Raw genomic sequence first — 20,701 nt, 5'->3', positions numbered from 1 at the left:
CCCTCACGCCGTAGATGGTGGTCCCTTTGGGGTGAATCCTGGACAGCTGTATACAAATGACCTTCACAAGACGGTTGATGGTTGGCATCTGTGCGGCTTCGCTGCCTTGACCAATCATACACCTACAAAATTCGGGGAGTGAGAGAGAGAGTCAGTCCTGCCATCGATATCCGATCAAAAGGAAAGAGGCCACGGCAAAGAGGTTGAGCACCTACTATACCATCACCAGGTATCACCAGGCTCTCCACTCCTGGTGTGACACTGGTCTGCGAGTGCTTGCGTCGGAACCTCCCCTGCACCAGTTTTTCCTGGTGGCATGGCGGAAAGTGAACTGGGTGGCAATTGTTTCCAGAGGGTGATGATCTCCGTCACTTGCTGCTGCGTCATGTAGGCATGGTGATGCAGCTTCACGAGACTGGAGGCCAGGTTGACCACGTGCTGGTAACCTGGGCCAGTGACCGGTCCAAGGCTATTCTGTTGGGGGAAGAGAGCGAAAGTGAGAAAGGGGAGCACTCATTAGATATTCCACAGGTATATCACAACTCGTCGGGAGAGACTTAACGGCTTGTGGGACACCCTTTGAATGGCCTCGTCTCCAGGGGAGGTTTCCTGGTTGGCTGGCCCAGACTGTGAGGCACCGATGGCAGGGCACGACTGGGACTTGTCACACGACAACAGTTGTCGGGCGAAGTCCTCCTCCAGGCTGAAGAGGGTGTTGTGTAGGGGTTCCTCTACCGGCCCCTCGTCCTCTTGGACGCCCTTGTCGACACTGTTGTCGTCATCTGCATCAGTCCCATCCAGAGCGTCGAGATCCCTGCCCATCACTTTCTCCAGCATTCGACCGGACTGTGAAAATAGGTACTGGATGCCAATGAGCTCACCTGTGAAAAAGAGGGAATTGTTTTAAAATGAAAAGGTGGGAGAGAGAGACAGACAGACAGACAGAGGGCTCGATGGCCGCCTCGCCAGTGTACTTCGCAGGCCGGGTGTAATCCTCAACCAGCTTCTTGTGATATACAACGTCGCTCAGCTCATTGAGGGAGTGCTGGAGTTTGCCACTGTAGCAGACCATATCACGTTCTGCTGCCTCCAATGCTTGTGCCGCACGTTCCTCGTTCCATCACACCAGGGCTTCCAGCAGATAGACCTGAAAATGGGCTGCGCTGGCTGAAGTGCCTGAAAGACACGGTGAGAGAGAGATCAAAATGCAAAGCCACCCACTCCCTTGCACAACACAGGTCACAAAGAACAGGTTTCTGGCCACCTTTATCAGGTATGAAGCAGTCCAGATGCAGGTGGAACGACTCCAATGAAGTTGAACCTTGTGCATATCTGAACACCGGCAGTGTGATGCCCCCTTTGACCAACTGCCCAGTCTGCATGTACAGGTGCACCCCAGGTGGGTCCTGGATGGATCTTGGATGCAGTGGAGGTGGCGCCTCTGTGTCCTCCAGATTTTCCGAATCTTGTCGTGGTCCAAAAGCGGGTTACCCATGGTGTCAGTGGCGTCCCCGAAGGCCTCCTGGCGGGTCCGCTCCTTTAACAGGATTTTTCCGTAGCCGCAGCCATGGGGACCCTTCCCTGCCTCGCCAGCCTTGGCCTGTCGCAGCTGGGCGACTTCTCCCTGGTCCCACTCAAAAATGCAGAATGAGAAACGCGCCATGAAGAGGCTGTATAGTGGGTGTCTCTCTGTGGTGACACCCGCCGTGAAGCGTCGCATCGAGTGCCACACGTTGAGCTGCACCACTAGCTGATCCCACTGGCTGAATAAGAGGGACACCTTGCATGGTCCCCCGTGGGAACAGCAGTCTTGGTCCACATAGAGGTCCAAAGGCGGGGACACATTGGCATCACGGTATCACCGCATCAGCCCAACGGCCATGGGGTGCAGGCCAGCGCCCACGGCTGCAGTGAGGACGCTGATCAAGATTTGCCCGTGCTTGTTCCCCACGTTGGTCACCCAGGCTGCCGTTCCTGCACCAGCGAGTTTCTTGGTCACCTGCACGATGAAAGGGAGAGCTGACGGTTAGCTGGAAGCAAAGAAGGAAGGAAGGAAGGAGGGGATGGCGATATCGCTTACCTTATTGGTTGAGTCCATCTTTAAGATTGAGCCCAAGATGGAGGTGATCCGGGCCTTGGTCTCTTCTAGCCTCGAAGCCACCTCCCTGGCATAGATGGACAGCAACCACTTTGTACTGGACACCACGGTCATCCGTGGAGGTAGAGGCGGAGATGCAGATGGCTTGACACCCGATTTGATGAACTTGGTGACCGCGAACGTGAACTTTTTGGACCGCAACATCCAGGACCTGGTGTGCTCCTTGAGCAGATATCTGTGCAGCCGGTTGCCCAGAGTGCGCTCATGCATCTGCCCGATGAGCTTTTTGTCGCAGGATAACTTGTGTTGGACAGAACAGGGAAGTTAGGACTGCCTGTGTGTGCCTGTCTACCTGCGGAGACTCCTTGTCTGACCTGTAAGTCAGGATAGCTGGAAAGTCATCCCGGTGGGTGTGGTGCAGCTGATCCAGGATATCCTGCGACCAGCCTGCCACCTTCTTTCTGTAGCGCCGGCACTCTAGGTACTCTGTGGCCATAAAGTACCATCCGTCTGTGTCCAGGACCCTCCGGACAGTCCTGTAGAGTCCTGCTCCCGACAACCTGTGGCTGCACACCGTACAGGACAGCTTGTAGCCCCACATGCGGTACGGCATCCACAGGAAGAACAGGCTCTGAAAAAAGGTGTTGGGCAATATCAGGGGCTGGAGGTGCACATTGTGGGGTCCGGGCAAAGCAAAGGTTGGAGGTCAGCACTGGCTTTCCGTCCTTGCCCCTGGTGAAAAGGACCCAACTTAACCACACATGCTGTTCCTTAGGTTGTGAACTCCTCCAGCCCTTGGGCAAAAGTAGCGGTGTGTGTTTGTCAGAGACAGAGAGCATGAGCAAGACAAAAAGAATCAGACAGGGCCTGTTCCTTTCCTGGCAATGCAATTCAAAGAAACACATCCTTTTAACTCGCCTCTCTCCTGGCTACAGACAGCGTTGTGGATGGAGGTGGATGCTGGGAAAGGTTGTTAAAAAATTCAAACAAATAACAGGTAAACAGAAAAAGTGAAGGAGCCACCACCACTTTCCATGGGTGGCTGTCACTTGCCAACCTCCAACTCCATGCTGGCCAACAGCATCATGTCATCGGGAATCTTGACAACGGAGGCTGCTGCAGAGCGAGAGAGAGTCGGTGGGGGCAACAGTGGTGGTTTTGGGAAGGGATGAGGTTGCTGCTGCCTTCGCCTCGTCTCTCCACCACACATACAGCTGGAGTGCATGCATCTTGGTTCTGACTTTGGTGCTCTGGCACCAGAGCCATTTGATGTAACTGCGTGGGGTACAACAACAGGAACGGTAACAGGTGAACAAATGGAAGCAGGGTCCCAATACCTTGCTGTGCCCTTCCCCTCAGACCCCACCCAAAAGTCTTTTTCTCACCTCTTGGCCTCCCGATCTTCTGTATCGTAAAGGCCCTCAAACGTCAGGTGTCCATGTTGGCCGAAGCCGACGAGCCTCTTTCCCTCCGGATGGCTATCTTCACGTTGGGAAAGAGCCAGGTGTAGGACTCCAGGGCGTTCTTATTGCTCGCCAGTGGGCTATCCGACACCTGGCCATCTTCGTACTCCCTCAGGTGGGTTGCCAAAACCATGATGGCATAGCCAAGGTCATGGGTCAGCAACCATTTAAAAGTTTGACACCGCTACTGTCCAAACTGGAGCTTGCTGGCGCTGCGCACCAGCTTGGAGTCCCCGGGGTCACCACCTGCGGCCCGCACCGCGTCTTCTGGCCTGCTCCCTGACCATCTCGGCCAACTTTACCTTGAACGGCACAGAGGCGCTCAGACTGTTTGCCTTGGCAACCTGGACCACCTCGGCGGAGGCCTTGAGGGTCAGTTCGCTAGAGCTCTGGCAGCAGAACTGTGGCACAGGGTTCAAGCTGGATAAATTAGATAAACCAAGAGTTTACAGTTCCACTCCAAAGTTTTACACATCTCTGTTTTTCTTCAAATTTAACCAGCTGGAATGCAACCAGCAACCTGAAACAGATCCGCAGGAAACTGGCAGACATTTACATTTAAAGTTTATATTACCAAAAACTGAAATTAAAAGAAATTTCAGAATATTACAAATAGGCCTTCAGGGAACAACTGATAGGTTACAACCTCCATATAGTCTGCACCAAGCGATGTTGCCTCCAACAGTGATAAAATAAAGAGTAACTGAGCATGCAAAAATGAACAGGATGATAAACCATCACAGTGGTTTTTTTTTTCCCCGCATTAACCTTTGTCTTATTTAACCTATGAATACTTGCATGTCAACACCGCAGGTGATGTTGGGTCTATTAAAACAACGCAGTCAACCAGTACGTCAATTAAAGAAAGAAACCTTTGTTTTGAGAGGGACATTGCTACTACAAACAAAGACTCAAGTAGGAACTCTAGTGGCAGCCATAGTAAGAGATACCAGAAACAGTTAATTCTGAATTCTGAAAGAGTAAAATGACACACAAAAAAATGTAATATAATGGTTAGTAATACTAATACTGACTTTTTTTTTTTTTAAGGCCTTTAATAATATTACAACTACCTTGTTACACTACAATTTCCTATTGTTAGCATTATTATTATTTATTATTAACAAGCATAATTATAACGCAATTCTGTCCAGACTATTTACAGATATTTATATTACTGAAATCAGTTTTCTAAAAAGAAAAAAATAAATACTTTCATTAATATGTACAAAGATAAATTCTCATTAGATTAAACTACATCCGTTTTATTTCACTTCACTATACAAGTAATCCTTGTGTACTAATAGTAACATCAATAGTACCATTTTAATAGTACCAGAGGGCCCACTTTAAGATAAAACTTTAAGCATGACATCGCCGCTTTTAGACGTGGAGGCGGGTCTTTTGGAACAGAAATCTCAATGCTTCTCCTTTCAGCCAGTTAAAATTTACAGAACAATCGGTACAACCAGTTAAAAGACAGGTGTTTCCGCGTTGAGCCAATCCCTGCACAGGACTGCTTGTCAATCGCCCGAGAAATCGGTACAGAATCGTAACAGAGGTGCCCCGAAGATCGGAACTCTTTAGACGCAATACTTGTTACAGTGGAACTGCAGCAATTTTATAGTTAACGAGTCAAGAAAACACAAACAATTTCAGTGTAAGTAGTTTTTACTTCCCTGTGTGAGGAAACCTTTGAAGCAACCGCCTGTGTCTAGCTGCTGACAGAATGTGATGCAAATTTTTTTCCTGGCACGTTAGACATCATTGATCTTGTTATTTATGACTTTGTTAATGGATGGAGGAATCTAATAGTAAAACTTCTTCTTCTGCTTTCGGCTGCTCTTGTTAGGGGTCGCTACAGCGGATCATCTTCCATATCTAAGGAATAGAAGAGTAAAACAAAGCCCTATTAACGTAATGGGCTACAGCACTTTAAGTGTTTGAATCTCTAACCAGGAGTATATGAGGCAAACTAGTTTAGAAAACCATTAGCTGATATTTCATGCCCTAGGTCATACCTATTCAAATGGTGGCCCATGGGCCATATGCAGCCCAGAAGCAACCTTCAAGTGGCTCAGCTTGTGGTTCCACCACACCTTCAGAACTTCCTACAGTAGTACAGATATAAGTGCAACACTCAGTGAAGCCTAGAAAAATTCAGCCTACAGTGTAGCGCGTTGTTGTTTTGCCAGGTGAATGGTGCTGGAACAGAAATGCCCCATCTCAGCGTTTGTGAGAAGAAGGGGAGGGCCTACATAAATGGGAGTGGCACGTGTGAGTGAACAAGCAAGTAGAGGAGAACAAGGTTGACAGAGCGGTGTGTTCTGGTGCAATAACACTGAAGCAGAAGACGAGGCATATAGTAGTTAAACAAGTCTGGTTGCGATTAAAAAGTTGAGGCGTCTCCCAAGGCCAGAACAGATGTAGTTTAGTTAGAATGTACAAAATCATCAGTTTTAAATTCCTGAAACGTGTACTGGTGTCATTCCTACCTGACTGGCCATGGGAAGCACCTCAACTGTTTAAATCTTAAGCGGACTTCCTTTAACTCCTCTACACTGTTCCTTTTCTGCCTAAGTGCTATGGCCCAGAAGCACACCCATCTTTGACTTTTGTTCTCCTTTACTTCATTCTCCAATGTTCCCACACACCATGCTGCTCTTGTTCGTTCCCTCAAGTGACACTCCCACACAGTGTTTTTTTTTCATTCCAGCACGTTCCACTCTCTTTTTCCAGGGGCCTCCCTGTCTCATTGAAATGTTTCAGTTACATATCACGCTGTACCTTTTGAAACCACAGAGCTCCATAGATGTTCAGACTCATGGTTCACTCAATCTCCAGCCAAATCATCGTAGTAGACCTGTCAAATAAGATGCACATGAGCCTTTTCTCCAGGAGAATTTTCAAAATGCCAACTGTTTTTTTTTTTTTTAATTATTTGGTTGGGTACTGTTTATCTGTTTATATCGCGGCAAAACTGTACCTTGTCAGGATCAAAGGGGCACCAAAAGTATGTATAAGTTGGGGCATTAAAGTATGTATGTTACATTTTACAGATAAGTCGTTAACTTCATTTAAATAATGAGTACTGATAATAATTACACATGTTGTGGCGGCACAGTATGCCTTGCAGGGAGTCACATCCCTGGTGTTCCCTGCCTTGAGTTTGCATGATTCCCTGGTGGGTTTCTACAGTGTGTTCCAGTTTCCTTCCAAAGACTTGAAGGTTTGGGGATTTGGTGATGTTAAAATGATGCTAGTGTATGTGTGTCGAGCCCGATGCTTGCAGGAATGGCCCCAGCCCTGGATTGATGGATTTAATCTTTTCAGAGATACAGTAATCCCTTGCTATATCACGCTTCGACTTTTGCGGGTTCACTGTATCGCAGATTTTATATGTAAGCATATCTAAATGTATAACGTGGATTTTCCGCTGCTTTGCAGGTTTCTGCGGACAATGGATCTTTTTACTTCTGGTACATGCTTCCTCAGTTGGTTTGCCCAGTTGATTTCATACGAGGGACACTATTGGCGAATGGCTGAGAAGCCACCCAATCCGAGCACGCAGTTAAGTTCCTGTGTGCTGATTGAGTCAGCGACGGAATGCCGAATTTGATTCCGCTGCGTTAACCAGGAAGTCTCATCTCGCTCATTCAGCATCAACGTGTTTTGCTGTGTAAAGAGTTAACTTTTGTGCTCTTTTGTGTTTATCTTTGTGCATAGTCAAGTCCTTCGTTATGGCTCCAAAACGATCTGCCCCTGCTATTACTTCAGGGGCCATGCCCAAGGACCAACGGAAGATGCTAACGATTGCTGAAAAGGTAAAAGTTTTGGATATGTTGAAGGAAGGGAACAGCTACACCGCTGCAGGACACCATTACGACAAAAATGAGTCCAGGATTCTTTTTATTTAAAAAGGAGGAAAAGAATATAAGATCTATGGCCGCAGTGTCCTTTAACCAGAGTGCAAAACGAGTTGTAAGTGGATGTAATAAGGCGGTAGTCCAGATGGAATCTGCTTAGGGATTTGGATTGACGACTGCCGGAAGAACAATGGCGGTGCTACACAGTAGCCTGAAGAGGCTCCGTTAGAAGAGCTGTAACATTCTCCTTTGTTTTGCAGAAAAATTAAACTTATTGTTATCGGACAAGTCATCATGTCATTGTTGGTGAGTAACCATAATTAATTTTCTACGTACAGTACTTAGTACATGTATGTACGGTTAGTGTCACTGTACACACATTTTACTGTATACAATTTTTCTTGCATTGTATGTATTTATTGCTGGTGGCCTGTCTGTCGTAATGGCTGTAACATATGTGATATTAGAGACGCTTGATATCTTTAAAATAATATTTAGGTTTTACTGTATATAAACAGTGTGTTTACATATATAATTTCAACGAATCTTACCTAATATCTAAGAGAATACAAAGGGTTTTTGCTATATAACTGTGCGGGAAATGTTTATAATAGTGTGGGAGAGTTTATAAAGGCTTAACATATCTAAAAATAACCATATGAACATATGGTTTTACTTCGCGGATTTTAACCTTTCGCGGGGTTATGGGTCTGGAACGCAACCCCCGCGATCGAGGAGGGATTACTGTATTGCGGCAAGGTGTGCTAAGAATTTAATGAGTGTTTCAGGCAATTCACAACACAGCAAAGCCAAACCTGTTCTCACTGTGATGATATCTCTCGCTGCCGCCTGGTGGAGTCTTCCAGATTCCACCGTCCGTCGTGGTAAAGAGAGAGCTGAGCCAAAAGGCGAGGCTGTCGATTTACCAGTTGATCTATGTTCCTACCCTCACCTATGGCCACGAGCGGATCGCGGATAATGAGTTTTCTCTGCAGGGTGGCTGGACTTTCCCTTAGAGATAGGGTGAGGAGTTCAGTTATCCGGGAGAGACTCAGAGTAGAGTCACTGCTCCTCCACATTCAGAGGAGTCAGTTGAGGTGGTTTGGGCATCTGGTCAGGATGCCCCCTGGACACTTCCCTGGGGGGGTGCTTTGGGCATACCCCACTGGGAGAAAGCCACAGGGCAGACCCAAGACCAGCTGGAGGGATTATATCTCCCGGCTGGCCTGGGAATACCTCGGGGTCCTCCCAGAGGAGCTAGAGGGAGGTCTGGGCTTCCCTGCTTAGGCTGCTGCCCCCGCGACCCGACCTCGGATAAGTGGTGGATAATGGATGGATGGATGGTCATGCACAAGTGTGAACAGTACAACACTTGCGTAGCAGTAGCATCCGCTGGGGCACGCGTCGTGCGAAGTATAAACCTGGCCTGACACTGCGTTGTACATCAGATGGTGTTATGTGCAAAACTAAGCAGGGCGCTCAAAACGACAATGGACAGTGTCATGACTACAGTTAATTTTATTCGCTCCACATCAAGCCTCCAACACTGCTTATTCTGCATACTGCTGTCAGAAATGTCTGCTGAGCACCACAACCTACTTTTGCCCAATTATGTCAGGTGGCTGTCCAAAGGCAAAGCACTGGAACATTTCTGTGATCTCGGAGTGGAGATCACAACTTTCTTCCACAGCAGCGAGCAGAAAAGGGCAGAAATGCACCTTAATCGCATACTGAATGACAACTTCATGGCCGATGTCTGCTTCTGAGTGACCTATTCAAACACCTGAATGGCATAAATGTGGGACTGCAAGGTAGAGACAAAACTATCATTGATTAGATCCATGCATTCCAAGTCAAACTTGACCTTTTCGCGACTGACCTGAGCACAGGCTGATTGCTACATTTTCCAACTCTCCATAAATGCATCTCGTCTCCGGCACAAATCATGAATGTGATGACAGATTTAATTGCGATGGTAAAAGAGAACTTTGCTAGTCGATTGGATGCCCATGAGGTGATGGATTTTGCCAGGGACCCATTCACTGTTGCAACAAAAGGGGATTTATCCAGTAGATTGAAGGAAGTGGTCTAGTCCCTTCAATTGACGTGGGGAAATTCATACTCAAACCTTGCATCGGTAACCATGGCACAAGAGCTTTGCACAAACGGGCCTGTGAAGTTTTGGAATGAAGTCCATGTACATCTGTTCCCTAATGTTACGAAAGTAACTGTCATCGTGCTCAGTATGTTTGGATCAACACACACATGTGAATCAAGATTTTCACACATGAACTCAATAAAAAGCAGCTCTCGTTGCTCCCTGACAGACAGTACTCTTCAGCAATGCATTTGGATTGCACTGACATCTTACAAGCCAAAAGTCACTGCTCTCGTTCAGAACAAAAAACTCCATTTCTAAAAGTCAGCAGGGTAACTGTACCCTACTACATATTGTGACGACCTCTTGAATAAGACACACAGGAGCCACTTTTTTTGGGGAAGTCTTCAAGATGCCGACTGACATTTTCATTTGGTGTGCCACAATATAAACGGTGCCATACTGCTGCCTGTTGTCTGGTTCACGGGGACACCTCCAAAATAATAAAAACTGATCGCCTGTCTACTACGGCCTGTTTGCCTCTCACCTGCCCTTTAACCATTTGCTTCCTTCTCAACCGATGCTATCTTCCAACCTAGCTCTAATTCTTTTTCTTGCCAACCACACCATTTTTTTTTTTTGGCCCTGAAGGACTGTTAATTACCGGTGCCCCTGTCACTTGTCGCTCTTTAGGGAGGAGCCCTGAGCCCTCAAAAAGTGCCTTTCCCCCCAAGACTCCATCCACACAGCACATGCAGTATCGAGAGACATCAGAATATCTACATAATGTGGGTTGTTTAAGAAAGCCAAACCTAATCACACATGCGGTGATTTAAAATGAACCCATGTTCCCTCAGTGTGCAGTAGACATTGTATTCATGTGTATTAGTTACTGATATCACTTTTTATGAGTTTGTGCAATATTAGCTTTGATGGCATTGATAGTTCTTTTTAATTCTGTTAAATACACTTTGTGATTCACCTAGGTCATATATGACCACTATATTTACTTTATGTAAAAACAGAAACAAATTTTGCTGTTAATACTGCACACTATTTTGTTTTATGCCTAGGTCAGCTATGACCAAAAATGTGAGTTTTTTTTTTTTTTTTTTTTTTTAAAAAAAAAAAATTATTTCAATTCAAAAGTAGGAAAAGAAATATTGTTACTACTTCGGCTTCAGTGTAGTTGGATTTTTTTGTTTGTTTTTTTATGCACTTTTTGATGTGCCTGTGTCAAATGTGACAAAATTTAAAAAGGAAGCGATGCGTAAATATTGTATTTCAATACATTAATTTTGTTGGTTTACAATTTATTACTGCTTGCTGCTTACTGGCCATGTTTGGCCCAGCTAAATTTCTTGATTAGAAAATCAGGCCTAACTGAATTTGTAATTGAATAGCCCTGCCCTAGGATTTGAGGGTGTCATTCTAAATGTATTAATTTACATTGAACTTTAAACATTTTGAGGTTTTATGTACACATGCAGCCATTATGTGTAGGAATTGCTTGCTTGCTTGCTTGTTTGTTAATTTTGTTGGGATAGCACAAGTTAATGATCTTGGGACTCTGAATCAGAGTAGACTGAAATCAAGGTGATGTTGGTAGTTGTTTCCATCATCATCACACTCAATTCAGAAGCTCCATAAGGCTGTGTACTCAGTCCTCTTTTCTAAGTACTTTATACCCCTCCAACTCCATCTTCAAATTTGTCGATGACAGAAGACTGGTTACAGGAGATGGACATCTGAAGCGGATCTCCGTTAGCAGTGGGGTTTATTTTTTTCTCATATTTTAATCATCCTCAGGTATCCTGTATTTACCCAACTCGTGGAGGTTCTATTACAGTATATGCAAGCATAAACATGAGTGGTAAGAAAGGGGCTCAGAAAGAAGCGGAAAAGAAAACCAAAGCTACACCCAAGGCATCAAGTCCAAGTCCAACCTCAAGGCCTTATATAGACTGACCTGGAACAGACAGGTGAAAGCACAGATCTCCTGGGCCATTTCATCATCTCCTGTTGAGAGCAATAGTGGGAGCGAATGTGCAAGTGATGCAGGTCACGATAGCTTGTCGATTCCAGAAGATCCATTAAATCTGCAAATGGCCTTGTCTTCATCTATTCCTCAGCTGTAACAGGGCTTGTAATTTCACCGGTGGAGCACAAAGGCCAAAATGATCTGTCCGAACTGAAATGAATGATCAGTGCAATGGCCACGGCCACTGCTCAAGACATAAAGGAGTTCAAGAAAGAGCATACTATTTATTTCTTTCTTTATATCAAGACAAACGAAAAGCTGTGTCAGGATAATAAAAGACCTAGAGAAATGTGTATATATAATTGCTTTGAAGCAGCCTTTAAAGGTATGCTGGACAAAATTGAGGAACAAAATCAGGAAAATGTGTGTTAAGTTTGAGAGCACTTGATGATCAGTTGGAAGACATCATTAAGCAAACATTCACGACTCAAATTGAAACAGCCAAACATCTGGCATCTACTGCTGATGGAAAAGAAATGGCTGCAAATTCTGAATGCAAAAATCTCTGAGACTTAAGTCTCCAAACCCAGTGACATTCATAGCTGAATTATTCTCTAAAATAATTGGAGAGAACTGTAAATCAGACACAGAGATAGCAGCAGCTTACCGCATATGGGGATCAAATACCCCTAAACCTAGGAGTTTTATCGTGTCACTTCAAAATATTACAATTTAAATTGCATGTAATGTCACTTCTCAGACAGAAACAAGAGATTACATTTGAAGATAACCACATTCGCATTTTCCCAGATTTCTCGCCCTCAACAGCTGCTAAATGTGCAGCTTTTTACAATATTAAACAGCGTTTATGGAAAGCCGAGATCAGGTACAGCCTCTTGTACCCTGCCAAACTAAAAGTGCATATTCAAGACAAGCATTACATCTTTACCACTACGGAGGAAGCAGAAAAAGAGTTAAGAAAACTGATCTCAACACTTTTTTTGAAATGCGATTGTGAGTTGCATTTTATCATGGCATGGCAAAGAAGGTCTTGCCAGCTGTTTGATCCACTTGCAGTGATACTGGTACTGTAATTGTACATCCTTTTCCCTTCTCAGCCACTTTTTGTTTATACCTTTAATTACATTATATGCGTGAATGTATATGTGGAAGAAATTAAATCTTTTTTTTTCTTTTTTTTTTTTACTTTTCTAAAGGAGACTTCATACCCCTGATTTATTGTTATTATTGTATTAGGATTTACTATGCTTATCCAGGGCCACTTTTTTAACACCATTCCCTGGGTTTACTGTTTTACTATCTCAAGATTGCTGAAGATTATATTTTTTTTATATTGGCAATAGATATCTCAGTTTTAATCCTCATATGCCGCCGCTGGGGAGCTTCTTTTGTCTTGGACGTGCTTTGTTTCTAGGTATGTCAGACGACTGGGACTTGGGGAAATGGGGTCCAGCCTCATGTGGGGAGGAAAAATGGGGGAGGTGGGGGACTAGGGGAGGAGAGAAAGAGAGCAAGCTATCTCTAATCTATCATTTTATTTCTTATGATTATAAGTACCAATGTAACAATAGACTTCATGGTAATAACTCCTGGGAAAATTGGAAATTAAGGTCAAAGCTGTCTTATTGTTAGTTAAGACTAAAAATGACAACAAGTTCAGAAGCAATGTCTCCAAGACTGGACAGTTTACTTTGTGAGCTGGAATGTTAAAGGCCTGAACCACGAATTAAAGAGAAAGAAAGTATTCTCTCACTTAACAGGTCTAAATGCTAAAATAGTATTTTTACAGGAGACGCATTTATAAGCAAGGATCAGTTTTGTCTGCACAAAGACTGGACTGGCCAAATGTTCCATTTCAGCTATACAAAGAAAACTAGAGGTGTGGGAATTCTTATACTGTACATAGAGCAAGCGCATCAACCTTTGAGCAAATGAATGCTAAACGTACAGAGAAAGAGTATGAAAACTATGAATGCTCAAGTCAAGTGTATTCACTGCACGTTATTGTGCAGTGCGCTGTTACTGGTAAACTATTTTATTTAAAACGACTTCAGTGATCCCTCGCTATATCGCGCTTCGACTTTTGCGGCTTCACTCCATCGCGGATTTTAAATGTAAGCATATCTAAATATATATCACAGATTTTTCGCTGGTTCGCGGAATTATGCGGGCAATGGGTCTTTTAATTTATGGTACATGCTTCCTCAGTTTGTTTGCCCAGTTGATTTCATACAAGGGATGCTATTGGCGGATGGCTGAGAAGCTACTCAATCAGAGCACATATTACGTATTAAATAAAACTCCTCAATGATATACGATATGCTTCCCGCGCGGTGCTTCGCACACTTAAAAGCTCTAACAACACGTATTGATTTTTCATTGTTTGCTTTTCTCTGTCTCTGTCACTCTCTCTGGCATTCTCTGCTCCTGACGGAGGGGGTGTGAGCAGAGGGGCTGTTTGCTAAGAAAACGCTGAAAGACTACCTTCACATTGATCCCTTCTTAGCGGCCGCTTTATCGTGGTGCTCGCATATTTAAAAGCCCAACAGCCCTATTGATTTTTGATTGTTTACTTTTCTCTCTCTCTCTCTCTCTCTCTCTCTCTCTCCCTCTCTCTCTGCCATTCTCTGCCCCTGAAGCGTGCTCCTTTGAAGAGGAAGATGTGTTTACATTCTTTTAATTGTGAGAAAGAACTGTCATCTCTGTCTTGTCATGGAGCACAGTTTAAATTTTTCACTAAAGGGTGTTATTTCATGTCTATAGGGCTCGAATAATGTTAAAAACGTATTTAGAAGGTCGTAAACAGGTTTTCTATGCTCTAACTGCGAAAATATTAGATTTATCAATAAAGAATCCTACTTTGTGGAAATACATTTATCGCGGTAGAGTCTAGAACGGATTAACTGTGATAAACAAGGGTTTACTGTATAACTGTGCGGAGAATATTTATAAACAGTGTGGGAGAGTTTCTCAGGGCTTAAAATATATAAAAATAACCATACAAACATATGGTTTCTACTTCACGGATTTTCACCTATCGCGGGGGGTTCTGGAACGCAACCCCCGTGATCGAGGAGGGATTACTGTACCTTTAATTAAATGAGATTATTTAGAAGTGTAGTGATTAACTAATTATGAAAATGTTTGGAACAAAAACCTGCAGCCATGGGGTATTTCTAGAACTGACTTTGAGAACCTTTGTAGTAGAACATTATCGATAGTATCAAGAATTACCGTTAAATCTAAAAGTGGGATTATATAATTTTTTGCTTTAAAGATTAAGAATTTTATTTAAATGTGATTTAACTGGTGCCTGTGGTGAAAGCCAGACTATTAAACTTTTTTTTAAGGTATTTTCTATGTAGTCAATATTATATGGAAAAAAATAATTTTTAATCACAAAAAAATCCAAAACTGAAAAAGCCCAATAAACCAGAATGTGATTATTGTCTGATTTAACTCAAGCTAAATTATTTTTAATAATTGGAGCATTACAGCTATATTTTAATGAAGCCAATTTTTTTCCCCCCTTGTTCATTATTTTGATGAGGCTGTACTGAAAATTTGTTGTCTGCATTGCTAGAAAAAGGAATAAAAAGTTAGGGATTTGCTGTAGGAATACTTTACTGGGAATTATGTAGATTTGTAACTGAGTTCCAACCTATATTAGCTGAGAAAGGGTTGAAGAGAGTATATCTGTGTTAGGATGCTGTTGATCTGTGCATGTCTTATATAAGAACTGGTAACGGCAGAAAAGTGGAAAAGAGATTAAACTTTCTTTTCTGTCATCTGGGTTTTTTCCTGCAGAATCAGAATTTCTTACATGTAAATGTGCTACTTGTCTTCATCAAGACCTGGGTTAAACAACAAATAAGTAGCCGCCAGCTTTTAATTTTTTGTTTCCTTAACATTGTATAATGTAATGCTAATTTTATATACCTTCTATGGACACATTTTGGTTGTTAGTATTGCAGTACTTTTTGAGATGCTATTGAACAATTTGCCTTTATCAGTTTACCCTGATATTTTTAGCACTTTCTTCCTAACTATTGTAGTTCTTGTCAAACTGAAAAGTAAAATACAAAGCATCCATCTTTTGTGTTCATTTTACTCCCTGCATCATGGTTTTTCTTACCAAGTAAAGTACCATTCTGAGTTTGCATATGGTTGATATGAATGTTAAATATATGAATAGTTATCAAAGCATGTTTATTTGGGAGATAATTAGTTCTCTACAAGTGCAACAAATTGTCTTACATCATGAATTTGACATTACTGTCATAGGAACACTTATTTTGTCAGTGGATAAGGATACATATGAAGAACTTGGACTGGAGGGGAAGTCTTCTCAATACTCTCACAAGGCTGTGATGCGTTATGGTAAGATTTATAATATTTAGTATATAGTATTTCTAGTAATAATGACAAAATATTTGCAATCCTATTTATAGTATTTTACACTATTGCAAATGTACGTTTTTCAATAAGAATCCTATATCAGACATTTAGTAAAATAGGCGACTTCTCACATAACAAATGGTTAACTTAGATTCCAAGCCAGGCAGTTTCTGTGCTTTTTTTTCCCCCAAACACTGTTTTTAAAAAAAAATAAAAATAAAAAATTACAAAATCCAACAGGTATGCACAGGCATGGTTGGCAACTTTGAATAAACCCTAAGGTTGTCTCTTGCCTTAAGTCTATCTCAGCCTGTTGTACTAATATTGTACTCCAGGCCTTCATTCATGAAATGTATTGGTTAATTTTATGAATTTATTTCATGTCTATTAATTCACAATTATCCAAGAATGCCAAATATCTAAATTTTTAGTGTACTGACTCTCCATTGACATGTCTATTCACAATTTCTGAATATTTTGCTTGTAAGAGCAGCCTGCACTTTCCTTAAAAGATACTAGCAGAAGAAAGTTAATAAGGAAAGAATTATCAAAAGTTCTAGAGTGGAAGTTTACTAATGCAGTGGCATTAATGTGTGAGAATACATTTAGTGGTTGTGTTATGTTACATTATTCTGAAATTTGTGTAGCAAGCACGAGTACCTGAATGCATTATACGTTATTTATGGCATATCTCACAAAGGTGTAATTTCTAAACTTGACTCTTGCCCAAAAGTTGGTGTTTTTATAGTAAATTTCCAACTCTATGCACAGCTGGCCCTCAAAATGGCTTTTGTGCAATGATGAGAATTTTCAAACAATTGGCTATTACTGAAATTCTTGTAACTCAGAAGGAATTGGTATCCAGTATTCACATACAGTCATATGAAAAGTTTGGGAACCCCTCTGAGCCTGCATAATAATTTACTGTACTTTCAACAAAAAAAGATAACAGTGGTATGTCTTTCAATTCCTTGGAACATCTGAGTACTGGGGTGTTTTTCCAAACAAAGGTTTTTAGTATTAATATATTTATTATTTAAATCAAATGTGAAAAACTGGCTGTGCAAAAATGTGGGTCCCCTTGTAATTTTGCTGATTTGAATGCATGTAACTGCTCAATACTGATTACTTGCAATACCAAATTAATTGGATTAGCTCGTTAAGCTTTGAACTTCATAGGCAGGTGTGTCCAATCTTGAGAAAAGGTATTTAAGGTGGTCAATTTCAAGTTGTGCTTCCCTTTGAATCTCCTCTGAAGAGTGACAGCATGGGATCCTCAAAGAAACTCTCAAAAGATTTGAAAACAAACATTATTCAGTATCATGGTTTAGAGGAAGGCTACAAAAAAATCTCAGAGGTTTAAACTGTCCGTTTCAACTGTAAGGAATGTAATCAGGAAATGGAAGGCCACAGGCACAGTTGCTGTTAAACCCAGGTCTGGCAGGCCAAGAAAAATACAGGAGAATGGTTTCAGACAACACATAGATCACCTCCAAAGACCTGCAACAACTTTGTACATCATTCTACAGTTCAGCACAATTTGCACAAAGAACATCTGTATGGCAGGGTGATGAGAAAGAAGCCCTTGTTGTATGCAAATGCTCGTTTAGACAAGTCAGGTTCATTTTGGAACATAGTGCTTTGGACTGATGAGACAAAAATTTGAGTAATTTGGTCATAACCAAAAGCACTTTGCATGGCAGGAGAACAACACCCATTCCAAGAAAAACACCTACTACCTACTGTCAAATTTGGTGGAGGTTCCATCATGCTGTGGGGCTGTGTGGCTAGTTCAGGGACTGGGGCCTTTGTTAAAGTCGAGGGTCGGATGAATTCAACCCAATATCAACAAATTCTTCAGGATAATGTTCAAGCATCAGTCACAAAGTTGAAGTTATGCAGGGGTTGGATATTCCAACAAGACAATGACCCAAAACACAGTTCGAAATCTACAAAGGTGTTCATGCAGAGGGAGAAGTACAATGTTATGCAATGACCGTCACAGTTCCCTGACTTGAATATCTTTGAAAATGTATGGAATGATTTGAAGCAGGCTGTCCATACTCGGCAGCCATCAAATTTAACTGAACTGGAGACATTTTGTATGGAAGAATGGTCAAAAATACCTCCATCCAGAATCCAGACACTCATCAAAGGCTATAGGAGGTATCTAGAGGCTGTTATATTTGCAAAAGGAGGCTCAACTAAGCATTTATGTAATATTTCCGTTGGGGTGCCCAAATTTATGCACCTGTCTAATTTTGTTATGATGTATGTTGCATATTTTCTGTTAATCCAATAAACTTAATGTCACTGCTGAAATTCTACTGTTTCCAAAAGGCACGTCATATATTCAAAGGAAGTTGCTACTTTGAAAGCTCAGCCAATGATAAACAAAAATACAAAGAATTAAGAGGGGTTCCCAGACTTTTTCATATGACTGTATACAGTGGATTTTAAAAGTATTCCTTCACTTTCTGCTTTCTTTATTTTGTTGCTGGTTTTTGGCCTTCAAACTACACTCAATAACCCATAATGACAAAGTGAAAACATACTTACAGAATTTCCCCAACTTCCTCAATCTCTATTAGTATTTATCCTTTAATTAGAAGCGTGTAGATAGTACTTGTTGAGTTTATCCACTAATTCCCAGCAAAGCGCTTCTGGATGATTTTGACAAAGAGTAGAAACGGACATCAGCATTGACAAAGAGTAGAAACGGACATCACAGTCAATATCTGAGATTGTGAATTATGCCATGTAGCACCAGCCTCACTAGATCAGGGCTTATCAAACTTTTTCGGAGCTGGGACCTTTTATGTGATAGGTGTACTTGACTGCACTCTCTGGGAGTGATGAGTAATTGGCAGACTCTGAAATTGTCCTCCACATTCAGATGTACCCTGTACTTTGTCTAGATAGCAGTCAGTCCTGAGAATGAGGAATCACAAAGCCAAACTCTGTAGAATTGTCTTCATATCTTCATATTTTCCTTTTTTTTATTTTATTTTAGATGAAGCCTGCTTGTTTTCACTTGATGTAGACACGACCTAAGAATCTATCCATTGCTTGAAGTTTTTTTTTTTTTTTTCCCCTTCTTCAGTGTAAGGAAGCAAAGCAGAGTAATAAGTGATTAACACTCCTGTAATTTTCAGCAGTGTATACCAAATGAGTGATTCAAGGTTTCCCAACAATTCTTTAATTGACTCAGAACATTTTGAGAGTGACTGGCACAATGTAAGCGTATGTGCCTATGCTCCTGCTTGTTACAACAGGTTTTAGGAAATGTTAGAATGATCAGTTTTCCAGATTACTGTATTGCCCCTTAAAAGCTGTCAGGCAGTGCAAAGTACTGCTGGTTTAGATTGACTGTCAGAAAACTGAAGCATACATGGTCATGATGTTATTGCTCTTTGTAGTTTAATAACGAAAGTTATTTTTTACATTCTAATCAGATGTCTTCTGGTGATTGTTTATTCTCCGTTTCACTTACTTTAAAGGTTCTCCAATAATTCACATCTGTACATGCAGACTCCTAAAACATCACAGAAGCATTTAAAAAAGAAGTTAAAATCATGTGTTTAAACTACACCCAACCAAGTATAAACAAAACAAGTATAAACAAAAATAAACAATCAAAATATTAATTGTAGGTGTTGTTGAAGTTTTATTTTCAGTATAATCCCCATGAGCACAAGTAGACTTCTTTTAATACGTGCAAAGATTTTCAATGCCTTTTTAATAAGGTGTTTTGTCTTGCTTGTGCAACAACTCTTCCAAAGATGACTTGACTGCTTCATCATTGATGGCACTTCCAATTGATGTATCCCTTGAACTTGATGAACAGGTGGCTAGTCCTATGAAGCCAGGTGTAGGAAATATTGTGGGTGTGGCATCAATTTATTGAAGTTTGTCAACAAAAATGGAAGTTTCTGAACAAATTTTCTTGCAACATAAGTGTACCAAATTTCAATATAATCTCTTCTCTGGGAGCAGGGTTATTTCATACAGATGAACATGATGGTGCTTTTTATATTTTAATGCAGACACATTTAATAATGATCACAATTTTGTCTAATAGCCCTGTCTTGGTCTTTGAATTTCTTTTGGTGTTTTAGAATCCTCTTAAATGCATAGTTTTGATTGTTGTTTGGCTCTTTATCAAAGGATCCAAGAAATGCTTCTTAAATTCCAGCTAGTTATTAGGTTGTCCTTAATATATTACTAGTAAGCATTCTGGGCACTGGTGTTTAATTTTTCATTAAGGATAGATACAACTGACCATTAACAAATCCTTATAGTGTATGAAATCTCATCACAATTCAAATTCTTTTTTTTCAAAAAAGCATTTTCTTCTGGAATCAGTGTCGCAGGCTAGCCAGGACTGGGGTCATCATGTAAAGACATTCTTTCTTTTTTTTACATTTTTTTCCATTTCGTTATTAATGGTTTCTTTCATCTTTCTGCTTTGAGAGCAGATTTTGTTTCAAGAGTGGATAGGAGCAGGAGCAAGGCCATACTTTTGTGACTGTAGGAAAGATACAGACAAAATGTTTTCTGAACAATAGAACTTTACATAGTGGGAAGAATGTGATTAGAAGAATAATCTGTAATGTAATAATAACCCATGCAGCCCTTTATATTGCAGGGGCCAGTCATACACTCACTAACACTGGGCCTATTTGGTGTCTTTAATCAGTGTAATCTGTTTTTTTAGGATTTGGGAGCAAAGCTATTATTAAGGGAAAAATGGCACACATACACAACAAAATATTT

General features: G+C 41.6%; 1 protein-coding gene across 1 annotated transcript in view; it reads left to right on the top strand.

Annotated features, from left to right (window-relative positions):
* The window catches only part of LOC120529500 (ribonuclease P protein subunit p40-like), a 43,896-nt gene extending 24,384 nt beyond the window's left edge, over nt 1-19,512 (top strand). Inside the window, exons 4-5 of the mRNA XM_039753359.1 lie at nt 15,812-15,907; nt 19,426-19,512. Of these exons, the coding sequence (XP_039609293.1) occupies nt 15,812-15,907; nt 19,426-19,484 (155 nt within the window). The 3' untranslated portion in view covers nt 19,485-19,512. The remainder of the gene's footprint in view (nt 1-15,811; nt 15,908-19,425) is intronic.
* The last annotated feature ends 1,189 nt before the right edge of the window (nt 19,513-20,701 follow it).

This window comes from Polypterus senegalus, chromosome 5 (assembly GCF_016835505.1).
Source record: "Polypterus senegalus isolate Bchr_013 chromosome 5, ASM1683550v1, whole genome shotgun sequence".
NCBI classification, from domain to species: Eukaryota; Metazoa; Chordata; class Cladistia; order Polypteriformes; family Polypteridae; genus Polypterus; species Polypterus senegalus.
The sequence above is the reverse complement of the archived record's forward strand: the minus strand, read 5'-3'. Positions and strand labels throughout refer to the sequence as shown.